Source organism: Pseudonaja textilis, chromosome 6, assembly GCF_049901715.1.
Source record: "Pseudonaja textilis isolate UNSWEBS1 chromosome 6, rPseTex1.2, whole genome shotgun sequence".
NCBI classification, from domain to species: Eukaryota; Metazoa; Chordata; class Lepidosauria; order Squamata; family Elapidae; genus Pseudonaja; species Pseudonaja textilis.
In genome coordinates this window covers 47,604,981-47,628,040 of record NC_141995.1, presented here as the reverse complement: position 1 = coordinate 47,628,040, position 23,060 = coordinate 47,604,981, and the positions used below count along the sequence as shown (strand labels likewise).

General features: G+C 44.7%; 1 protein-coding gene across 1 annotated transcript; it reads right to left on the bottom strand.

Annotated features, from left to right (window-relative positions):
- Positions 1–2,410: 2,410 nt before the first annotated feature.
- On the bottom strand, positions 2,411–23,059 carry NOP14 (NOP14 nucleolar protein). Its single transcript, XM_087936536.1, has 18 exons — positions 22,891–23,059; positions 22,668–22,802; positions 21,578–21,719; positions 19,774–19,910; positions 18,805–18,942; positions 17,940–18,062; positions 16,357–16,488; positions 13,240–13,456; positions 12,165–12,295; positions 11,963–12,048; positions 10,733–10,868; positions 10,324–10,425; positions 9,036–9,189; positions 8,139–8,298; positions 6,178–6,328; positions 5,211–5,326; positions 4,120–4,275; positions 2,411–2,672 (listed from the first exon to the last, which is right to left on the bottom strand). The coding sequence occupies exons 1-18, from the start codon at positions 23,044–23,046 to the stop codon at positions 2,579–2,581; spliced, it is 2,466 nt and encodes an 821-aa protein (XP_087792662.1). The 5' UTR covers positions 23,047–23,059; the 3' UTR covers positions 2,411–2,578.
- Position 23,060: the final 1 nt, after the last annotated feature.

The window sequence follows — 23,060 nt, the reverse complement described above, 5'->3', positions numbered from 1 at the left end:
GGGAAAAGCGCGGCGGAGACTGGGCGGAGGGCGCGGAGAGAGAGAAGCAGCAGACAGACAGACAGACACACACACAGAGCCGGCCGGGCTGATCTTGGGGAGACGCCGCGCCCTCAGGTCCCCGGAGGCTGCCTTGGCCGGGCGTCGGCCGAGGGATTTCCATCCCCTGCCCTCTCCCCCAGGTGCGATCCGCGGAGCCGCTTTCCCCCGACCGACTTCCGCGAGGCGTTGCCCGCCGCCCTGCATTCAAAGGCGGCAGCAGCAGCGGCGGCGGCTCCTGTGGGATCCGAACTCTCAATTAATCAGAATAGAGCTGGGGAAGGGGCCTTGGGAGGACTTCTCGTCCAACCCCCTGCTCAAGCAGGAGGCCTTAAACAATATCTATCTATCTATCTATCTATCTATCTATCTATCTATCTATCTATCTATCTATCGCTATTCTCCATCCATCCATCCATCATCTAATTATCTATATTTATCCATCCATCATCTATCTTATCTATTGTCTATATTTATCTATCCATCCATTGCTATTCTTCATCCATCCAGCATCTATCTTATCTATTATCTATATCCATCCATCCATTGCTATTCTTCATCCATCCAGCATCTATCTTATCTATTATCTATATTTATCCATCCATCCATTACTATTCTTCATCCATCATCTGTTTATTATCTATATTTATCCATCCTTCCATCTATCTAGTATCTATATTTATCCATCAATCCATCCATCCATTGCTATTCTCCGTCCATCCATCATCCATTATATTATCTACTTATATTTATCTATCCACCATCTTTCTATCAATCACTATTCTCTGTCTATCCATCCATCACCTATCTTATCTATATTTATCCATCCATCATCTATCACCTACCTACCTACCTGAATAGAGTAGGAAGGGACTTTGGAGGTCTTCTAGTCCAACCCCCTGCTCAAGCAGTTCTCTTCCTAAACCTTTACTCACCTGGATCAACAGAAGGGCAAGACTTGGGGTGTGGGAGGGGCCTTGAAACTAGGGAGCTCAGGTGGGGCTGATAACGTGCAGGATGGCTCTCCAATTGATTTACAGGTAGAGTCCTTGACCTGCCACCAGGATGGAGCCCAACATTTCTGGGGTTCAGGGAGATTCCCCCCCACCCGTTTTTACAACTTTTCTTTGCCACTGTTGTTAAAGGAATCCTTTGTCGCATGGGAGGGTTAGGTGGAATCCGGCTTCCGCCCCTTGAGTTTGCTTGTTGGAAGGTTGCAAAAAGAGGAATCATGTGACGCCCCCACAGCCCCAACGGGACTCAGCCCCCGTCGTACAGAGGAACCAGTTGCAAAGTTCCGATTTGGATCACGTCCCCGTGGGGATATACTGCAAGGGCTATGAACGGTGGGCGGAAAAAACCCCCGATCCTAAGGCACATTTTCAGTGCCGTCGTAATTCAGAACGGTCACTCAACGAAGTTGAGAACTCCCTGCATTTATGAGGAAAATTTGTATCGCTCGCTCACGGCAACTCACAGAAAATTAACAATGCAATGTGAAAGAAATACAAATAAAAAATAACATAAACACACACACCCTTGGCGATAATACACTCCCTCAAACCAGCCATTTCACACTGGATTCCCCAGGCTCTCTAGCAAAACCACGTCTTCGGGGCGTGGGAGCCGGTCTAATTTCTGGAGGGATATTATTCCAGAGGGAGGGAGCCACCACGGAGAAGGCTCTTCTTCTGGGTCCTGCTAGATTACCTCCTTTGGAAATGGGACCCGCGACGTTCCTTGCCTCCTCCCGGCTCTAATGGGTTGGGTTGATGTAATTGGCAAAATTCGGGGAATCGCGGCTGCTTGGATGCTACTGGCTGCTGCTACTGGCATTTATATCGACCTTGGTTTTCAACTGCTCTGTGACAATTTCCCAGGCAGTCTTGCAATCCCTTGCCTTGCTGCCTGGGAAAGGGGAAGGTAGGAAATGTAAGCAGGGAAGGGAGGTGGATTTCTGATGCTCCCTGCCAGTTTCTCCATGAGAAAACCCAATGGGGAAGCTGGCAGGAATTTTGGAATTCTGTAATCTGGTCCTTGCTCTCCTTGGGATCCTTGCCACCAGATCCCTGGATCTGGTGCTCACTGGCTCTCCCTCCATGTGTAACGCTGCCCTTCTGAGTAAGCTCTGCCTTCCAGCCTTGTAATCCCACGTGCAAGTTACGTTCTCATTCTGCCCGCGATTTCCCTTCCTGCAGCCATCCAATCCACAGTGCTGGTGACCCTCGGTCCCTCGAAGCTGGTGTAGCCTCTGGCCATGCGAAGAGTGGATTTTGGTTCTATCACTAGCAAGGGGGCCAAGCTCAAGACCGGCAGGCAAGTGTGCCGATTCTGAAAAGAATTAGCCACAAACGGAGGCAAAACGGTATTCAAAACATAATCAAATACATTATACAATTTTATTTAGGAACAAGAATGTATTTTTTTTTAATCCAGAAAAGAAAGAAAAACAACCTGTTGCCCCTATTTAAAATGATTCAAAAATGTTCCAGGAAATTCTGGAAATATTCTTGGTTCTCTTCTGAGATCTGGGAATATTTTAACGCTTTTTCCTCTTGAGCGCTTTCCAGTCTCCTTCCTGCTGAGCGAGGCTTTGGAAGAGTTGCTTCACTTTTCTTTTTCTTTCAGAATCCCTGAAAAATATATAAATATATAATAAATACAGTATATAATAAACAAATAAATAAATTATATATATATCAAACTGCGATCAAACTGCAAATGAATCATTTTATATTTCCCTATATGAGAATGTAGCACACAAATGCACTGTGTTGTTGTTTTTTTAGCATCTTATGACTGTCACTTTGTGGTTTGTATCTTATGATTTATGGTGATTATATTATGATCATGGCTTATCAGTTTGTTGCTTTTATATACACTGAGAACGTATGCACTGGAGACAAATTCCTTCTGTGAGTTCAATCACACTTGGCCAATAAAGAATTCTGTCCTGTCCTGTTTCTATCCTATCCCTATATTCTGTTCTATTCTATGCTAACTGGATACCCGGTGCTTTGCTACAAAACTATGTGGTCGGGCTTAGTTTTGGGGGAGGAAAAATAAGCGGGGTGGGGAAATTCTGCCTCTGCCTGCAAGCATCCATCGGTATTCATCTGGCTAGTGTCCTGTCAGTGTGTGAGAGAATTGAGGGCTGTTTGGAAACTGAAAGAGTATTTGCTGTGTGAGCAAGGAGGAGACAGCAAGGAGCCTGGTCGTGGCTTAGCTCAATTGTTCTGTACTAAAGCTGCTTGGTGCTGTGAAACTGAACCTGAAACTCCTCTCCTCTGCTTGTGTTTTGCATTTGGAAGAGATTTCTTTCCAGGTGGGGAGGGGAAGTAGAACTCCTTAGCATCAGAGCGTGTTAATAATAATAATAATATAGGAAATACTAAATGCTCTGATGGTCATTTGGAAAAACCCTTTCTTCGTGAGCACTTAGAAGCCAAGACAAAAATACGTGCCCAATTTCAAGTTTGTAGCCTTTATGGTTCTGGAGATTTTGTGATGTATGAGTAGTATTTTGCTTTTTTATACATACATACATACATACATATTATTCTATTCTATTTTCCCTTATTCTGTTCTATTTCTGTGTGAAATGTATGTATCTGTGTCTGTGTGTGTGTGTGTGTGTGTATGTATGTATGATGTATGTATATATATACATATATATGTATGTATGTATATTATTCTATTCTATTCTATTCTATTCTATTCTATTCTATTCTATTCTATAAATCTCTCTGTATGTATATGTGTATGTATGTACGTATGTGTATGTATGTGTGTATGTATGTATATGTATACATATATACACACACACACACACACACACATACATGTGTGTGTGTGTGTATGTATATTATTCTATTTTCCATTATTCTATTCTATTCTTTTCTAATTCTCTACTCCATCCCACTCTTTATTCCACTATTCCGTACTGTCTCATCCTGTCCCATCTTACTCTATTCTGACAGACCAGCAACCGTGAATCAGAAACCTCATATCTGAAATGACCAAGTCCCTCCTGCCCGCGACCATCGCTGTTTTCCTCCACTTTTCTCACAAAGGACTAACCTTTCCATGACTTCTGCAAGCTGCATCTTGGCGAGGAACTGGTTGTCTCTGCGGATCTCGCGCACGGCTCCTTTCAGCTCCCGCCGGTGCTTGTGGACGAGGCGCTGCCGTTCCTGCTCTTGCTTACTGCTCCCTTGCTTCCGTCCGAATTCCAGCCTGAGAGGAGAAAAAGCGGCTTGTCAAAATGGCGGCGCTTCCAACTTCGCTCGGGGAGGACGGGGCCACTTCCGCTGCATAGTAATTTCCAGATGAAGTGGACCTCTTGATTCGACTCCGTAGTTTTTAGGGGGAAAAGCATACGAGATGAGATACTTTCCCAGAGTATCTTAAGCTTCTGTTGGTTTTCATCTCTGAAAGTTGCACTGTTTAAGTAAATTAGAGACCGAGAATTTTGGTCTTTGGATTATTATTTTTTAAAAATAAAATTGACTGTAGTATTCAATGGAGTGGTGGGGTGGCCTAGAGGCGGAGCTCTCACTTCAGGAGTCTTGTGAGTTCGATCCTAGGTAGAAGCAGAAATTTCTCTCTCTGGGCACGCTGAGAATATAACCGATAGAAAAAACTCCACACTGGTGATAGGAAGGGCATCCGGCCATTAAAACACTCTGCTAACTCAATTCACTTGCCCAGACTCCACTTCACAAGGGATTATGGGGTCAATAAAAGATGATGATTGAATTTAAAATGGCAGATATTTCTCTCTCAGGGAACAATGAGGATATTATCTTCCGAACTCCCCTCTGGCAACAGGAAAGGCACCCAGCCATTAAAACACTCTGCTTGCTCCATTCATTGGCCCAGATTCCATCCGCAAGGGATTATAGGGTCATCAAAAGAGGAAGGCGATGACTACAGTATTCAACGTACAATTTTGATGGTTCGAATAAATTTTCAACAGCAGGAGGAGACACTGGATTACCGTCGAACCGGTTCTCCCTTGCATTAATCTGGATTTCAGCAGCCCCAAATCAGGACATTAAAAAAAAAACAGAACTGTCAGCCGAACCGGGCTTTTTAAATTTAAATTTTAAATATTAAATGTTACACACACGGTTTATTTCGGCGGGAGGGATCTGCTTCGAGATACTCACACCTTCACTATTTTCGGAGTGTACAGCTTCAAAGGGACTGGTTTCCTCTTGTCACAGACCAACGGGCGATATGTCCCAGGGACATCGAGTTTCTCCAGGACGCTCTGATGTAACTCCTAAATATCCCAAGAGATTTAAAAGGAAAAGCAGTCACGGAAAGATTTCATGCTGAATAAACAGGGAGTAGGGTGGAAAGAATACTGAGGTGGTTGTCCGTCCCCCCCGCAGAGTATAGGTAAGCCTCAACTTTCATTTAGTGACCGTTGGAAGTGACAATGAAAAATGTGACTTAGTGTTGTTCGCTGGCAGCCGGTGCAGATGGCAGCGGAATCGGACAGTGGGGAAGAACGGAGACCAGTCCAGGAGTCTGGAGAGGACTCGGACAAAGGTCCTGCATCTGATGCAGAGATGGGGCCAGGACCATCTGGGAGTGGGGTGCTGCCCCCGGAGCATCCAGAATCTCGCAGCAGTGGGGCAGAGGACCCAGGGGAGCCTGTTCCCAGTGCGTGTGCGCGCAGAGCTGCTGGAAGGCGAGAGCAGTTGAAACAAAAGGGGCGACTCAGGAGTAAGGCTGGGAGGTGATTGCCCCTCCCATAAGGTATAAAGGACAGGCAAAGGTAGAGAAACCTTGGCAGGAAGCAAAGTCGTTTGCTGTTTTGATAAAACCTGGAAGCTCTGTGTGGACTTTATACTTCGGCTGGTTTTTTACAGTTCATTTGGCACTTTAGTTATTGGCAGCCAATTCAAAGGAGAGAAAGGTGAGTGCTTATCTCGATGGAGGCGTTAAAGGAACTTTATTCTGTTTTTGTGACTTGGTTATTTTTGGGTCACGCCCTGGGTCATCACAGACTGCAACTGAACGGTTGTGATTCGAGAACTACCTGGATTCGTCGTTTCTGGTGGCTACTTTCTCTGCAGGGGGACAGGAATTCCTGGCTATTTCTCAGGGACCCAACCTCCTCCTTACTTGAAGCTGTGCGGGATACTTGGTGGCCTGAAGCATGAGCGAGGAAAGCAGCAACCGGACAGGCCCCACGATTTCACGGAAGGAGGGAAGCTCCCCATAAAGAACGGCACAGCGTCGAACCAGAGCCAGAGCCAGAGCCACGCAGGACAATCTGCAAAAAGCAAGCAGGCAGAGGGGTGGTTGGCACAATTGGTCTGAAGGCTGATTATGCCCACTGCCAGCAGTTTGATCCTGACCAGCTCAAGGTCGACTCAGCCTTCCGTTCTTCCGACGTCCATAAAATGAGGACCCAGATTGTTGGGAGCAAATAGGCTGTAAATTATTTAGAGAGGGCAGTAAAGCACTGCGAAGCAGTATATAAGTGTTATTACTATTGCCCTTACTTCCTTCGTCTCTCTCCTTCCTTTTCATTTCCTTCCTTCCTTCCTCTGTCTCTCTTCCTTTTCATTTCCTTCCTTCTTCTGTGTCTCTCCTTCCTTTTCATTTCCTTCCTTCCTTCCTGTCTCTCTCTTCCTTTTCATTTCCTTCCTTCCTTCCTTCCTGTCTCTCTCTTCCTTTTCATTTCCTTCCTTCCTTCCTGTCTCTCTCTTCCTTTTCATTTCCTTCCTTCCTTCCTGTCTCTCTCTTCCTATTCATTTACTTCCTTCCTTCCTTCCTTCTGTCTCTCTCCTTCCCTTTCATTTACTTCTTTCCTTCCTTCTGGTTAGAATGCAGTGTTTATTTCAGGCTAAATCTGCCGACTGCCAGAAGTTCGATCCTGGCTGGCTCAAGGTTGACTCAGCCTTCCCTCCTTCCAAGGTCGGTAAAAGGAAGACCCAGATGGTTGGGGGGCAATATGGTGACTCTGTAAACCGCTTAAGAGTAAAGCACTGTGAAGTGGTATGTAAATCTAAGTGCTATTGCTAGTCCTTCCTTCCTTCTGTGGTGGTGCAGTGGTTAGAATGTAGTATTGCAGTCTGTCTCTGCCGACTGCCAGCAGTTCGATCCTGACTGGCTCAAGGTTGACTCAGCTTTCCCTCCTTCTGAGGTGGATCAAATGAGGACCCAGATTGTTGGGGGGCAAGAGGCTGACTCTGTAAGCTGCTCAGAGCTGCAAAGCACTGTAAAGTGGCATATGTCTAAGTGCTATGGCGATCTTCCTTCCTTCCCTTCCCAGTGGTTAGAATGCACATTCTTTCATGAAGATGCTCCCTTAAAATCGTGGGAGACTATCTGCCAGGAGCAGCCCCTTTTCCCCCACCCACCCCAAAAATTGCCAGGTTCACAGAGGGAGAGTCCCCATCTCTCTCCTTAGGGCAAACGGGGAGGGTCCTGACTCCAGAGACCATTGTTTACAGCTGATATTAGAAAGATTAAGTTTTTATCATGTGTTTTTATAGTATGACATCCAGATTCACTTTCTGGGACAGGAGCAGCTACTATGACTGTTAATCTTCTCATCCCTCCTTATCACCCATCCCCTCCTACTTGTGACTGTATGACTGAAATTTTGTCCCTTATATCCTAACGATCTATATTGACTGTTTCCTTGTATGATTTGATTGCTTATCGTACCCCAGGACTATCATTAAGTGATGTGTCTTATGATTCTTGACTCTTGACAAATGTATCTTTTCTTTTATGTACACTAAGAGCATTTGCACCAACACAAATTCCTTGTGTGTCCAATAACACTTGGCCAATAATGAATTCAATTCAATTCAATTCTTATTGTACCCTATGACTGTTATTAAGTGTTGTACCTGATGATTCTTGACTCTTGACGAATGTATCTTTTCTTTATGTATACTGGGAGCATTTGCACCAAGATAAATTCCTTGTATGTCCAATCACACTTGGCCAATAAATAATTCTTTTTTTCTTTCTTTCTTTTTCTCTTTCTTTCTTTCTTTCTTTCTTTCTTTCTTTCTTTCTTCTCTCTCTCTCTCTCTCTCTCTCTCTGCTAATCAGATACAACATACCTCAGATTATTCGTTTCTATTTTGCTTTTTCCTGTTGATCTACTTAAAACGGTGAGTGAGATATTTTGTCTTTGCCACGTTTCACTCCCTGATTTTTCACTGACCACAAGCAGGTTTGAATGTTTTCCTAGTGACACAAAAGGAGGCAGCAAAGAATAACCTGAAAGGAGAAAAAAAAAACAGACACAAATGTTAGTTTTCCACTCAGCATACTTGTATGCACTCACGCAGACCTTGCTCGCTATTTTTAAAATCTATATAAATGTATCAAACATTTCCTTGTACTTAGAAGTGTAAGAAATCAAAATGAAAGATGCACAAGGAAAAAAAGGAACCAGGAGTTTATAGATACAGCCTGGTAAACACAAGAGTAAAATATTTTTTATATTGAGTATTTCATATTTTTGGACAATTCTTACAAGCATGAAAATTGTTTAACTACATTTATGAAAAGCATGTTATTTTATAGACTGGCTGCTGTTAAAATTATTCAGATATATACATACATATATATATATATTATATAATAAAAAAGGTCAATATAAACAAACTACTTTTAAGATGTCTGTCAAAAATTGTGATGTACATTACTGAAAAAAGTGACTTATGACCATTTTCTCCCCACACTTATGACCATTACTGCATCCCCATGGATTCGTTCAACCAAGGTGGCCAGAAAAGTCGTAAAATGAGGCAAAACTCATTCGGCACGTTTCTCACTTAGTAGCCACATAAATCCTGGACTCAATTGAGGCCGTTAAGTTGAGGACCACACCTGTACTGTGTCTTAAGAGGGGCCCTTCAGGAGTCCTGCCAGAGGTTATGGTGGTGGCGGTGCCAGGAAAGGGTTAAAGGGGGGAGGGAGAGAAAAGAACAGGAGGGACGCCAGAAGTCTACCTTGAGTTTCCTTGTTAGGTATCGCCAGGTGAAGGACTCCCAGGAGAAAATTGACCAGTTCTGGGACAAATCTTTGAGCCAGGGATGTATAGTCCAGGAAGAGACAGCAGACAAACAATCCTTTCACAATGTCTTGTTCCGTTCTTACGGCGCACTACCAAAACAGCCAGAATAGAGAAACTGTGATGACCCGGGGCGTGGCACAAAGGCAACTCAGCCAGAGAATAAGTATGTGTCCCTTTTATTAGCTCCCAACTTTGCTCCCAACGTCCCGGTTCCTTTTTGGTCTGAGAAAAAAACTCTCCCAGGAATCTGCAACAGCCTTTGGGCTGCAGATATTCCAATCCAAAATGGTGTAAACAGAAATGCAGCCAACACTTGGTGAACTCAGCGTTTGCTCCCAACAACCGTCCCTCACATCTGCCTCTCCTTTAAACTCCCTCCCCAGGTAAGCCTTGTGAAGGGAATCAGGGCCCTTTCCTCCCCCCCTAACCCACGCAACCCACGTTGCTCTCTTCTCCGTTCCTCTCTGCGTGCCCTACAATGAAGAGGGGGTGGGCCTGGGTCTTCCTCCGAACTCCTTCTCCCTTGTTCTACCTCTCCCTTGTTCTACCTCTCCCCTGCTCTGCCCAGCCAGACTTTGCCCTTCTCCAGTTTCTTCCACAGCCAACGGAGCCACACTCCCACTCCCTGACGGTTGTTCATCTTCCTCCTCTGATTCAGACATGACAAAAACTTAAGCGACGTGTAAACTCCAGGAGCTTGAACTACACCAGAATTCCTGATGGTTACTCATCCCAGGCCATCCCATGTAGCAGGACAGCTGAGGGGCAGCTGGCTGCGACTCTCCCCTTACTCCCCACCCTTGTGGCATAGGCCTTGAGGCCAGGTGTGACCACACAGGGGGCAGGTGAAGGAGACAAAAAAGGTCAGCTGGGGGTTATATGTAAATATGAGCCCAATGGCAAGGGCTGAATTTTGACCACATGACCGGGTCTCTTTAAGGTTGTTTGGCTTGGGCTTGCTGGGTTTTTATTCTTTGCTGATAGTGCTTTTTAAATGGTGTTGTTAACTGCCTCCAAAATTGTGTTTGTGAGATTGGCCACGACACCAATTCATTTAATTAGTCAATAAATACATTCGGAAAATGGGAGGATTGGATGAGCAACCCAGAAGGTATCAATAGTTCGGGTTTGCCACATAAAAACATTAACGAATGTAAGTTCGTTTTCATCTTTAAGCGAACGTTTTTGGTCAGGAAAAAAAAAAGTGGTGAAAAAGAACCCACCTTCGTAAGTAGCTGGCTCATGTAAACCAACGATGGGGTTACTACCGGATGCCAGAAATCAGAAGTCGGAAAAAGAACGGTAATAATTTTCAAATACAGGAGCTGAAAAAAATATAACGGTTGTCCACCATGATTAACGCAATCCCTTCTATGTTTAAAATAATCTTAGGATTTACTTTTGTGCCATATGCTGCCCTGGGATCACTGGAGGACAAAGAGCCCAGATCAATGCAGTGCAGGTAGTCCTTAACTTATGACAAGAAGAAGGAGGAAGGAGGAGGGAGAGAAAGGAGGGGGAAGAGGGAGGGAGAAGAGAAGAAAGAAAGGAAGGAGGAAGAGAGAAAAGAAGAAGAAGAGGAGGGAGAGGAAGAAGAGGAGCAAGAAGAGACAGACAGACAGACAGACAGACCATGTCCAACTCCGGGAATGTTAGCAGGCCGTTTCTTTCTGCAATCTCTTCCATGCTGTGTGTGGCCTCTTGAAGGAGAAGCTTCATATGATCGCCGGCCGCTTTAGGAAACATCTGGCAAAGCTCGAAGAGGACGCTGTGAATCCGGAGATGATCAAAGTCAAGGTCGGATTGCGCTTATCTTTAACAGCAGCATCTCGATGTGACATCGAGATACAGCTGGACACGCACATGTCGGAAACAAATATTCGCTGAGCACAAAATCGATCGGCTTTTAAATCAAGGCACTAAGAACTGAGCTCTGGATAAATTCAGACATCAGAAATTGCCTCTCAGTAAAAGAATCCCAACTATATTATATCTGATTAAAAGCTCAACAACACTTTAACCATTTGTATCCTTACTTTCCTCATCGGTCTAGTTTCAAGGTACTAGACACACGCACCCCATCTCTGAAAATCTGTGATAACCCAGGGCGTGACACAAAAATAACAAAGTCACAAAAGTAGAATAAATTCCCTTTAATGCCTCCAACTTGGCCCTCAATGTCCAATTATCCTCAGCTGGAGATCAAACTCTTCCAAAAACAGTTTATGAAGGAAAGAAATGCAGGCCGAATCCAAAGTAAAGATAATTAGAAATAAAAAAAACCAACACAAACCACACTGAAGTAATTAACATGGCAGGCCAGGACGATAAATTGCAGACTTCCAATAGATAACGCAGCACCCAGTTGGGAGGATGCCAAAACCCAGATAAGCCTCAACAAAGATAATGCACGCTTTGCTTCCAGCAAGGAGCCGTGTGCAAACGCCCCACTTATATCCTATTCTCCTAGCTGCAATTAATGAAAGGGATCAGGGCCTTTTTCTCTCCCGTAAGCCATGTTGCTCCCTTCTCCGTTCCTCCCTGCGTGCCCTAGGATGAAGAGGGGGTGGGCCTGGGTCTTCCTCTGAATCCCCAGCCGGACTGTGCCCTTCCGTTTCTTCCACAGCCACCAGATCCACACTCCCACTCCCTGTTAGCTGTTCAATCTCCCCCCTCAGAATCAGACTCCAACAAGGGCATGACATTCTGGGGGCTGAAGTCCACAAGTCTTACAGTTGGTAAGTTTGGGGACTCCTGATTTAAAGAAATAAAAATACAGAATCACTTTTCTTTCTACTTGGAAACCGTTACTGGAGTGATTTTGAATTCAGCTTGGCACAATCCAACAGGTGCTGTACTCACACGACCAGCTCATCAATGGTTTTCATTCTTGGCTGCCCCTCACGACTCAACTCTCCAATGTACTCCACGAGGAACCCGAATAGTTTCTGTGGGATGTAATTTTTTTTAATGTTACTAACAAGTTGAAGTCCCTGGACGTGGCCTTTTGTTTCCACACCAAATGCCCTTCCTGATGATTTACACACGACGGCAAGTAACTCACCTCTAGCTTTGCTTTGTTCCCTATGGCGAGGCTGGGATGGTTCGTTTTCCGGATTCTTGCTATGATGTCCATTTGTTCTTCCGTGGTTCTTCCCAACAGTAAAGCCTGAAGCTGCTCGTACGATTCAGGTGCTATTCAAACAATGGAAAAAAAATATTGGGGGGGAATTTGAGAAGTGATTTCAGAGAGTAGTTTCAAATGGCCATCTGGGTTAAAACATGGAACACGCACTAACTCGAATACGATGAGAAATACCCACGGGAAAGCAGCTCCGTTTCTATCACTGCTTGGGAGACAAAACATTGTACTTTGTGTATGTAGGTCAGGGATCTTCAAACTTGACCGCTTAAAGACTTGTGGACTTCCAACTCGCCCTTCCGGGTTTTTTTTTCACAGACTGAGTTGGGGCTGTGGAAGAAGGTCTGTTGCCCTTCGCTTGGGGTTGCTGTTCCCCTCCCAGTTTTAAGGTTGTGTTTCACAATTTGTTTTGTACCATGTTTCCCGGAAAATAAGACCCTATCTTATTTTTATTTTGCCACAAAAAAGGCACCAGGTCTTATTTTGGGGTGATACTATCCGCTAACTAACCTCACTTGTATGTGTCACCCCCCCCCCCTTTTGGTGTCAGGGGCCTTCAGGAACTTCTTCTGCGGTTGGCAAGGCTTTCCGGAAGGCTTCTGCAGCCGATAAGAGAGCTCAGGATCGATCCAGAGCTTTGTTCTCAGCTCCAGAGGAAAGCCTTGCCAGCCTTGTTGGCTGCAGAAGAAATGGGCCAGCGAGGCAGGTGTCAGGGTGTGCGAGGCCTGGCTACAACTGTCCAAGGTAAGTAATAGGGCAGCTCCACTCCCCCATCTTAATTTTTACCCGTCTACTCTGGAGTGGGCGGGATTGTAATTAGGGCTTATTTTGGGGTAGGGTTTATACTGGGCGCATGGGTAAAAATCAAGCTAGGTCTTACTTTCGGGATTGGTGATATTTTCAGGGGGAAAACGATATTATCTGTAGCGCTGTGGATTTGACATTCCCAGAGGCTTCTGATGAGGGCAGCAAAAATAAAAATCATTTTTTTTTTTACCAGCAAACAAATACGGCAACTCCAGCTGGGCAGCCTCTTTATCTCTGCGGGAGTTTGGTTTCTTGATTTTCTTTTGGCTTTTTGAAAACCTCTTTCCCAGGACCGTCTCTTCGTCAGCGTCACCTTCGGAAGGATTGTTAATGCTTTCAGTGTCAGATTCTTCTTCGCTTTCTTTATTCTCACTGTCCTCCTCTCCATCCTCATCATCCATGTCATTCTAGGAATCAACAGAGATTGATTAGATAGCCTGGGCTTTAAAACAGATCAATTACTAATCAAACAAAGTTTGCTCTACTGGGGGGGTACACCTAGCAGTGGTGGGATTCAAATTTTTTTTAGTACCAGTTCTATGGGCGTGGCTTGGTGGGTGCAGCTTGGCTTGGTGGGTGTGGCTTGGTGGGTGTGGCAGGGGAAGGATACTGCAAAATCCCCATTCCCACCCCACTAACCTGCTTTCCAGCTCTGTTCTCCTGTGCAGGGCAATCAAAGAAGACCCAGCCAATCAGCTGGGACTCAATGGGAAGCAGAGAATGGAAGGGGGCAGGGCCAGTCAGAGGTGGCATTTGCCGGTTTTCCGAACTATTCAAACTTTCCGCTACCGGTTCTCCTGAACTGGTCAAAACCGGCTGAATACCACCTCTGATGGCTAGCAGAGGTGGGCGGCACATACTTTTAACAACTGGTTCGCAGAAAATGTGAACACCCATGCACACTGTTAGGAATAACAAGGTTACCTAGCGTAGTTTGGGTAAAATAATATATATAAACTATGATAGTAAGTTTAAGTGTGTGTCACTTTAAACTGCAAAGCATGTTATTTTGGGTGCGGTGTGAAACCGCCATAAGAGGGAGCAAGAGAACCTGACGATTGCTGACGACTGACTGGTTTGATGGATTGATGGTTTGCTAACTGCGTGTTCCCTACTGCTAAGTTGCTGAACGCTGAAGGAAGAAAGGAGGTTTGACTTCTTCATATCTCTACTGCGAGGAGATATATTACTGGACTGATATTTGTAAGTTTACTGACCTCTTTTTCGACACTGGACTTTGCAACTGAATAATCCCTGGACGGACTGAACTAGTGAATGATATATGGACTGTTGTTTAACTATGCTAAAACTCTTACTGGAATAAACTATTTAACTAGCACAGTGTATCTGTTTTACTGAGTGTAAGCTACAAAAACGTTTATCTCACATATTTTGCCTGCCTGCCGTGCAGATTTTGCTAGGGTGTATCCCTAACACACACACACGCCATCTTCGCCTTGCATGGCAGCAAGCCTAAGGGAATTTCCTGCGCGCAGCAGCCAGGGTGAGTAGATTGGGCAAGGCATAGAAAGCAGCTGGGCTGGAGTGCACAGGTAAAAAGGTGATAGGATGGGATAGCGCCTGGGCGGGCCCAACCGGTAGTGGTAACTAATGGTGACACCTAGCCAGCGAGAGGAAGACAGGCCTGAACCATTAGAGCCACAGTCCCCAATCTTTTTTGCACCAGGGACCGGTTTCATGGAAAATAATTTTTCCATGGCCTAGGGTTGGGTGGGGAATGGTTTTGCGCGCAGTCAGAGTATAGTCATGAACTGGAATAGAGCTTGGTAACAAGGTCAGCCAATGAACAGGCATAGCAACTAAGGCAGCCAGTGAGGACTGTTTTGGAAACTGAAACTAGAATTAGCCTAGGCTAGAAACTGAAACTAAAAGTAGCCTAGACTTGGCACTATGTTAAGCTCTGAAGCTATGTTGAGCTCAGAGTCTGTCTATTGAAAATGAAACTGTTTCTCTCCTCTGCTGTGTATAATGCTTGCTGCTGAAGTTACTTGCAACATGCTTCTGTTTGAGTTTCCTCCATTTTGGAGAAGTCTACAACTGGTATTGTAAAATCTACTTATTATGTTTATAAAGATGTTAAATGAAGCATCAGCCATCCGTGTTTATTTTTCGGGCACTGAATTAACGCTGCAAAACTCTAATACGCACAAACTTCATTCTGTACATGTGCAGATTAAGCTTCACTCGCTCGCCCACCTGGGGTGTGAGCCAGTTCTTAGTAGGCCGTGGATTCACTGGTCCGTGAATCCGGGGTTTGAGAGCTGGTGATCGATTCTACCCAACTGTGCACAATCCAGAGAAGGCACTTTTTCTCAAGAGCGCATTTGTGTGTTACAACTACTACTACTGTCTGGATTCCCTGTGGCTGGAAATTCGGGGATTTGGCAGCTTAAAACCTTGGATGGAGACATGGTATGGAGCTGAAACTAGATGGGATGCCTGATCCAACTTATCTGCAAAGTGGAAGGGTGGGAGGAAAGGCTGTGATGCAGCAACAAGAAAGCAGGATCTCTAACCCCCTTAAGAAGACTCCTTAGGAAAACCGACCAGCCTCCGGATTAAGAGCAATAGCACTTTGACTTATATACCGCTTCACAGTCCTCTCTAAGTGGTAAACAAAGCCAGCATCTTGTCCCCAACAATCTGGGTTCTCATTTTCCCGAACTTGGAAGGATAGAAGGCTGAGTCAATCTTGATCCGGTCAGGATCGAACTGCTGGCAGTGGGCAGTTAGCCCTGCAATATTGCATTGTAATCACTGGGAAGGAAGGAAGGAAGGAAGGAAGGAAGGAAGGAGCTAGGACTTATATGCCACTTTACAATGTTTTACAGCCCTCTCTAAGCAGTTTACAGAGTCAGCCTCTTGCCCCCAACAAACCTGGTGGTCATTTGACTGACCTGGGAAGGATGGAAGGCTGAGTCAACCTCGAGCCGGTCAGGATCAAACTGCTGGCAACAAGCAGAGTTAGCCTGCAGTACTGCATTCTAACTACAACGCCACCACAGCTCTTGCCAATGTTAAACTGGGCTTCTGCAATTTGCCCTGATCATTCGGGGATGGGCACAATCTTTTGTGCCAGGAGGCTGGGAGTTCGATTCTAGATAGAGACAGAGATTTCCCTCTCTGGGCACACTAAAAATTTATCTACTGAATAAAACTCTGCATTGGCGACAGGAAGGGCATCCAGCCAGTAAATGCTGAGCTTCATTCAGTTGTTCAGCCTCCATCCCACAAGGGATTATGAGGTCATTAAAAAAAAAAAAGAGGATAGTAAAAGGATGCATACACCGTAGGACAGCAAGGGCCGGTCGTCTTTGGTCAGGAGAAATCCATCGGCCAAATCGTCAGCTGATAGGTGCTTCGGTTTTTTGCTGCTCTCCTTTCGTTCCTCTCCCTTCATTCGACGTAAGCGGTCAGCCTGCATGGGAAAGAGATCCCAGGAAATCTGGTCAGCCCTCCTAAGTGGTGGGATCACAATGGGGCAGAGCCACGAGGAAGACTCCTCAGGTGGGGGCCATCTGGAAAAACCCCTTGAAAATGTAAATGCTACAAATGCTCTTTTTAGGCACATACCTGTTGATTCCCAACATGGATCTTTGTCAAATACAACACTGTGAGTAATTTAACTCTAGCATAATTCAGTTAAGGAAAAAAAAAGTCCGCCCCCCCCCCCCATAGTTTTTCATTTTTTTTAAATCCTGCTTTTTAGCCACTTCAAATGCCAGTTTGGGTTTCATTTCTGTCACTTGAATGCTCAATATGAATGAATTAAATTTGAGTCTAAATGGAAGAGGGATGGATCCAGAATGGGGGCTGAAATGGTCAGAGTATTCATGAACTGGCAGAGACATGGTTAACAAAGTCAGCCAATGGGAGCTGAATTGGGGGCTGAGAGTCTGGGCGTGGCTTAGCTCAGGGCTCTCAACTGTGAAACTAGTAATCTGTTCTGAGATCCTGAGTTGCTATTTTGACTATGTTTTGCTATGTTCCATTGGAAGAAACTACTGGTATTGTAAACTTTGTCAGGATTCCGGCAGTTACCCCAATTAAATCATGAGTCTCGAGCCAAGCTTCCAACTTCAAAAGGATTTATTGAGAGTTAACATGCCGGCACTGCCTGGGTGTAACTGACTCCGAGGCACATAATTCATTGTCACCCTTGACCCTGGTCTCCCCCCACCCCCTGGGTGTATTGTAATTCATATTCTCCCAATGGGACACATCCATAGCCCAGAGTCATACTCTCCAGTTAGAATTTTGTATGGCAGAAACTTCAGTCACCTAGTTACTATCTCTGAAAACATTTATGGAATGCACTTTCGGTTTCCAAGCTGCCGCACTGCTCCCCCCTCCCTTTTTGTTGGCAACTCTAAAAAGACCAGAGAAATATTTTATGAGTTGACAAACTTTACTTCAATATGGTACTATGTATATAAAGAAGTTAATGGTCCTGTTGAATCAGTCACCTGTGTGTTTTCTGGACTTGAACTTGCTGCAAATTCTCACAGAAATCCTAGGCAGTCAAACTACTCACCCCACTCCGTAATGGAAAGCGGCCAATCAGACTGACTCAAGCCCTGGAGAAGAGCTAGTTTGCAAGACTCCTTTGAAGCCAAGTGACATGGCCTTCTTACCTGCAAATAATACAAGACTGCCAAAGGCAGCTGTGGCTGTTGAACAAGTTTTAGCTGTTCTCAGCCTGCCCAGACTAACAAACAACAATTACTGATGACCTTGTTTTTTTCCTTTGATGAACAGGACAACCCTACATTAGCAGTGCAGAACTAATGCTATGCAGACAAAAAAAATAGGCCTAAATAGTTGCTGAAAGAGCGTCAAGATTAAGTAAACCACAAGTATATATTATACCTCTAACTGCTGGAGTTTCTCTTGCTCTTCTTTTGCCAGTTCTTCTTCAGTTTTCATCCTATCCGAGGGTTGCGTCTTCATTTCAAAGCCGAGCTCTCTAACCAGCACATCATATTCATCCGGCTGCAAAAATTCAACAAACGTGCAATCATTGTAGCACTTGGGTGTGTCAAACAAACTTTGGTGAGCAGAAAATAAAAAGAAACTCTGCAATTCATTCACTCAAAACCTTTTCCTCCTGTTAAACATGGTAAATGTTTGATTCTAGCAATACGTTTAGTATTTCCCCCACTTTAGACATCACGTATCTTTTTTGTAATGTGGTGACCAAAACTGGATGCAGTATTCCAGGTATGGCCTTACTAAGAACTTATAAAGCAGCACTGATGGTTCTGATTCTATGCCTCTATTTATAAACCAAGGACTATATTAGGTTTTTGGGCTGCTGCTGCACACCGGTGGTTCATATTAAAGTGACCTTCCACTAGAACTCCAACAGTAACTTTCACGGTTACTGTTTTTCAGCTGATAAAAAGAAACATCTCTTTTAGTCCCTTTATAGTCGAAAAAGAGAAACATCTCCCAATTAATATTCCCCCAATAATTAGAAAACAGGGAGTGGATGTCATTACCTAGATTAGAAATGACCCACGTATATGAATTGACATAAACTAACAACTGTACTTAGAACACAAAATTGTTGTATAAAACAGAACAACTTTCAAGAGTCTTTCCACAGGGAAGTTCCTTGTCGCTGAAGATGGTGAAGAAATGACTCAGTTTTCCCAGGATGTTCAGCAAGAAGCACACCTACTTGCAAATAGTTTTGTTTCTAAAATAGGGGGACTCCGATAAACAAGCTCACCTTGGGTTTTTCTTCAGCTTGACTTGGTGTCTCTGACTTGGAAGACCTCTGCAACAAGAGGGCTTGGATCTCTTTCCAATCGTTGTTAAGCTTTTCTGTAAGTTCCAGAGTATTTTCCCTTTGAGCCTGTCGCTCTTTCTTTAAAAAGAAAAGGGGGGGAGAAGGATGATCATATTATTGCTATCCCATACAATGGGTGCCTAATCTGAATGCTCTTTTTTTGTATTCAAACAAGAAGTAGAGAATTCAAAAGAAAAGCAAGCAATTACAAATTTGTATGCAAATAACCTCTGTAATATTTCACCCCCCAAACCTGCTTGAAATCAACACACCCTAAGAAACCGATTCAAGACTTAGGGATAACTGTAGCTAAGGATTTTTTACATCCATCCCTTTTGTTCTATCAAAACATATGCCTTAGAAATTATCAACAGCAAACAGCAAGATCCCGCTTCTTCTGACAGATTAAGAGAAAGTGAATATCTAAGGCCTTAGTTGAGCAATGCATTCTGTAAAATTAAAAAAAAAAAATAGTTCACTTTGGTTTACATATATCTGTGCATTGCTTACTCCACCATAGTGCTCGGTTGAAAAGTATTGGGTTAGATGACAATAATTTTATCTGACTCAGAGATATTAGACCCTCCGTTTTGTCTTTTTTTTCCAATTTATATTATCATTTTATTTATAATATAAAATACAAAAATGCAAATGCAAACAATAGGAAAAATCGGGAAAGGAAAAGGGTAGAAAAGGGAAAAAGAAAAAGGATTGACTTTTGACTCCCTTTGATGAAGCAGAATAAGATAGTAACATCAAACCTCAAATTTTTACTTTGATATTAAGGTCTTCCTTGACAGTGATGGACATATAATGTCAAAGCAGCTACTGCGCATTCCAAGCAGGGGAATTATACCTTTTAGTTTTATAGAAAAAGAAGGTACTGATTTCAACTTCAGGATAGGTTACCTTTTCCAATTTGGATTTTGCTATCAGCTCTTCAACAAGTTCCTTCCGTGACTTGGGATTTTGACCGCCTTCATTCTGCTGTTCTGTGGGTTTTTTCTTAGAAAGGAGTCCTCCAAAATGAGAAGCAGTCAATTCCTCTGGAAATGAAAGGTTTTGAATTGATCAGGGTGTAAATAAATCCCGAGAACTCAGCATGTTAAAATCCCTCATGTTGCTTTAGCATCGTTAATAATTTACCAGAGCAAAATGGAAGGAGAGCATGACTAAGCACGAGAGCAGAACTAGAAAGATTACGGAAAGTTTTGAAACTATCAATTTATAAAACAGAATTCTAGTAAGTTACACACCATATATTAGTCTTCTGTAACTGCTTCTACGGCACTTCATAATTTCATGTACAAGAGTTGTAGAGATCTTATTAAATCAGAGTTGCATATTATAAAGCAGGGCTTGCCAACCTTTTGGACCTCAGGGACCACCAAACTCATAATTTTAAATCCCGTGGACCACTAGCATGAATTTTGACTGACGGTGGCTTGCTGACGTTTTCCCAGGGTCTCTACAGAAAGCAGCAGAGACCCTGTGAAAATCCTCAAAAAAGTCTGCAGGAAAATTCCCCACCCCGTTTTCCTACCAATCGATCGTTCTTTATTTGGGATCTCAGGATACCGTCTCCAGCTCCGTTCTCAGGGGGGGAGAGAGAGAGAGAGATATTTTGGCTTCATGCAAGGAAAGCAGCAGAAGCCTTTCTTTCTCTCCCCCAAACTCCACCAGCAATGAGTCTTTGTGAGTCTTGTCATGCCACCACAGCCTCTTGGAGCAGGAGGCCTTGCAGGGTCCCAAAGACTAATTTCTGGCAGAGTTTGGGGGAGAGAAAGACAGACTTTTGCTGCTTTCCTTGCGTGCAGCCAAAAGCAGAAGCAAGCAGAAAGAGGCAGCTGGTGGCCAGGCCAGGCACGTGGGGAAAGTTCCCCCCTCTGCCTTTTCATCCCTCTCCTACCTCGTGTTGTTTGCAATGCAAGCAACAGATTAATTGCTTTGGGGAATGCTTTGGGGGTGACATTTCTCTGCGGACCACCAAAATTTTCTTGTGGATCACCAGTGGTCCCTGGCCCATCGTTTGTCTGTGATGACCCAGAGTGAGGTACAAAATAAAAAAAAGTCCCCAAAATAGATGAAGCCCCTTTTATTCCTTCACTTTGCTTCCAAGCTCCAAATATCCTTGACTGGAGACAAAAAAACTCCCCCACAAGCAGTTACAAAAAGGAGGTAAGGCCATTTAAACTAAAAATGCTTATAAATTATAAAGAGTAAAAACAACACAAACCACACTGAAGCAATTAAGGGAACCAGGCAAGATAAGGGCTTGAAGATGCCCACAGATATCCGAACACACACTGAGAAGGACGCCAAAGTAAGAGAGGAACAACAGAGTAGAGATATTTCCACGCTTTGTTTCCAGCACTGGCCCATACGCATGTCCGCCCTCTTATCCAGTTCTCACAGCTGAAGCCCATGAACAGGATCGAAGCCCTTTTCTTCCCCGTAGACCTCACCATTCCCGTGTCTCCCTGATCCACTCCTCCCTGCGTGTCCTAAGATACAGAGGGGGTGGGCCTGGGTCTTCCTCTGACTGTCCAGCCAGCCTCTGCCCTTCCCAGGCCTCCTCCACAACCTCTGGAGCCACACTTCCACTCCCTGTCAGCTGTTCCCCCTCTCTCTCTGAGTCAGTTTCCAACAGGGGGATGACAGGCGACCACTGATATAAAGAATATACAATCCACTCCAATTATTTTTTTCCCACCTGACAACTTTCCTTTTTCTTCAGCATCGCTGTCACTATCGACAATGTCGTTCAGTTTCTCAATGTCTGCTAGAGAATGACCGTAGTGAGTTAAATCTTCTTCTTCGTTGAGATTGTATACGTTTTTGTTTCCAAAGGCTTTCTGCAATGCAAACCAAACGTTATGAACGAGGGGTGCTCATTGGGCTGAAAAGATTCCTTATTGATGAAGCTTCTGCGAAATTTATTTTCATCACGACTTTGAATTTCCGTGGAACTGGGGCTGCTGTTGGCTAGATTCGAGCCACGGCAGGGAGATATTGAGGGATTCATTTGTATCCAAAACCCTTAAATAACATCCATTAATACCTTTTCAAATTTTTCAAACCAAGCTTGTGATGGGCTAAAAGAAAGCCAGGCCATGGCACACACTTCCAAGTAAATCAGGAAGCCTGTAATTGTGGAGTCTGTCTGGCAAGAACAAAGAATACTTATCCACAGGAAATATGCATGTGTAAATCTTGTGAGGATCTTCGCTAATTGGAAAGGTGATAAAAGTTAGCCAACTTGCAGACCTCAGCAAAAAGTTAGGCCTGCATGCAAAAATTAGTAAAATTTCTGTGTATTAGATAACTCTGAGGGCATTCATTAGCCAAGACTTGGGAATAGGGTCAGATAGAGACCAATAGAACAAATCGTAGAATTATTACTAAAATGTTTATTAGATGATATTTCTTATCTCGCTTTGTCCCACCTTCTCCTTTAGTGCAAATGTATAAAACTTACTCAATCCTTTGTTCTGGGCTCTTGGCATTTTGACCAGGAGCCTTTTTCCTTGGAGTACTCCAATAAAAAGCAACCAGAAAACCTGCACCTCATGTCTGGCGTCCATCATCGGCTTCGGCACCAGGCTCAGACCCGAATTGGGGACAATACTTGGGCTGCTTAGTTCACATTAAAATACAGTTCAAATGATGGGAGCTCCATCACTGGAGGATTTTAAAAGAGACCGGACAGCTCCTTGTCTGAAATGGCGTGGGGAGAGTTGGACTAGAAGACCTCCAGGGTGCCCTTCCCATTCAAGGGTTCCCCAGGGCCGCCGGTTGGTTACCTGCCGCTCCAAGGCGAACCTCCGCTCGGCCTTCTCCTCCGCGCTCATCCCGCCATCGTACTCGCCGAAGCGCCGGTCCCTGAAGACGCCGCACTTCTCCCGCTGCTGGAACTCCTTCTGCAGGCTCCGCTGGCGCTGAGGCAAGGCAGGAGGGGGGAGTGAATTGAGTCCGGCCACTCCTGCCGGCCCCCACACCCGGTATGAGATCCCTCCCTCCGCTTACCTTGGCGTGGGCCCGGGAACGCGCCACGCCCGGCAGCCCCACCGCGTGCCGAACCCGACGACCCAAGACGGGGAACTTTTCCCGGTTCACCTTCACCTCGAAGGGGTTCTTCGAGCAGGCCGCGGCCGCCGCCGCCGCCGGTCCCCGCCGCGCCATCTTGCCCCGTCGCG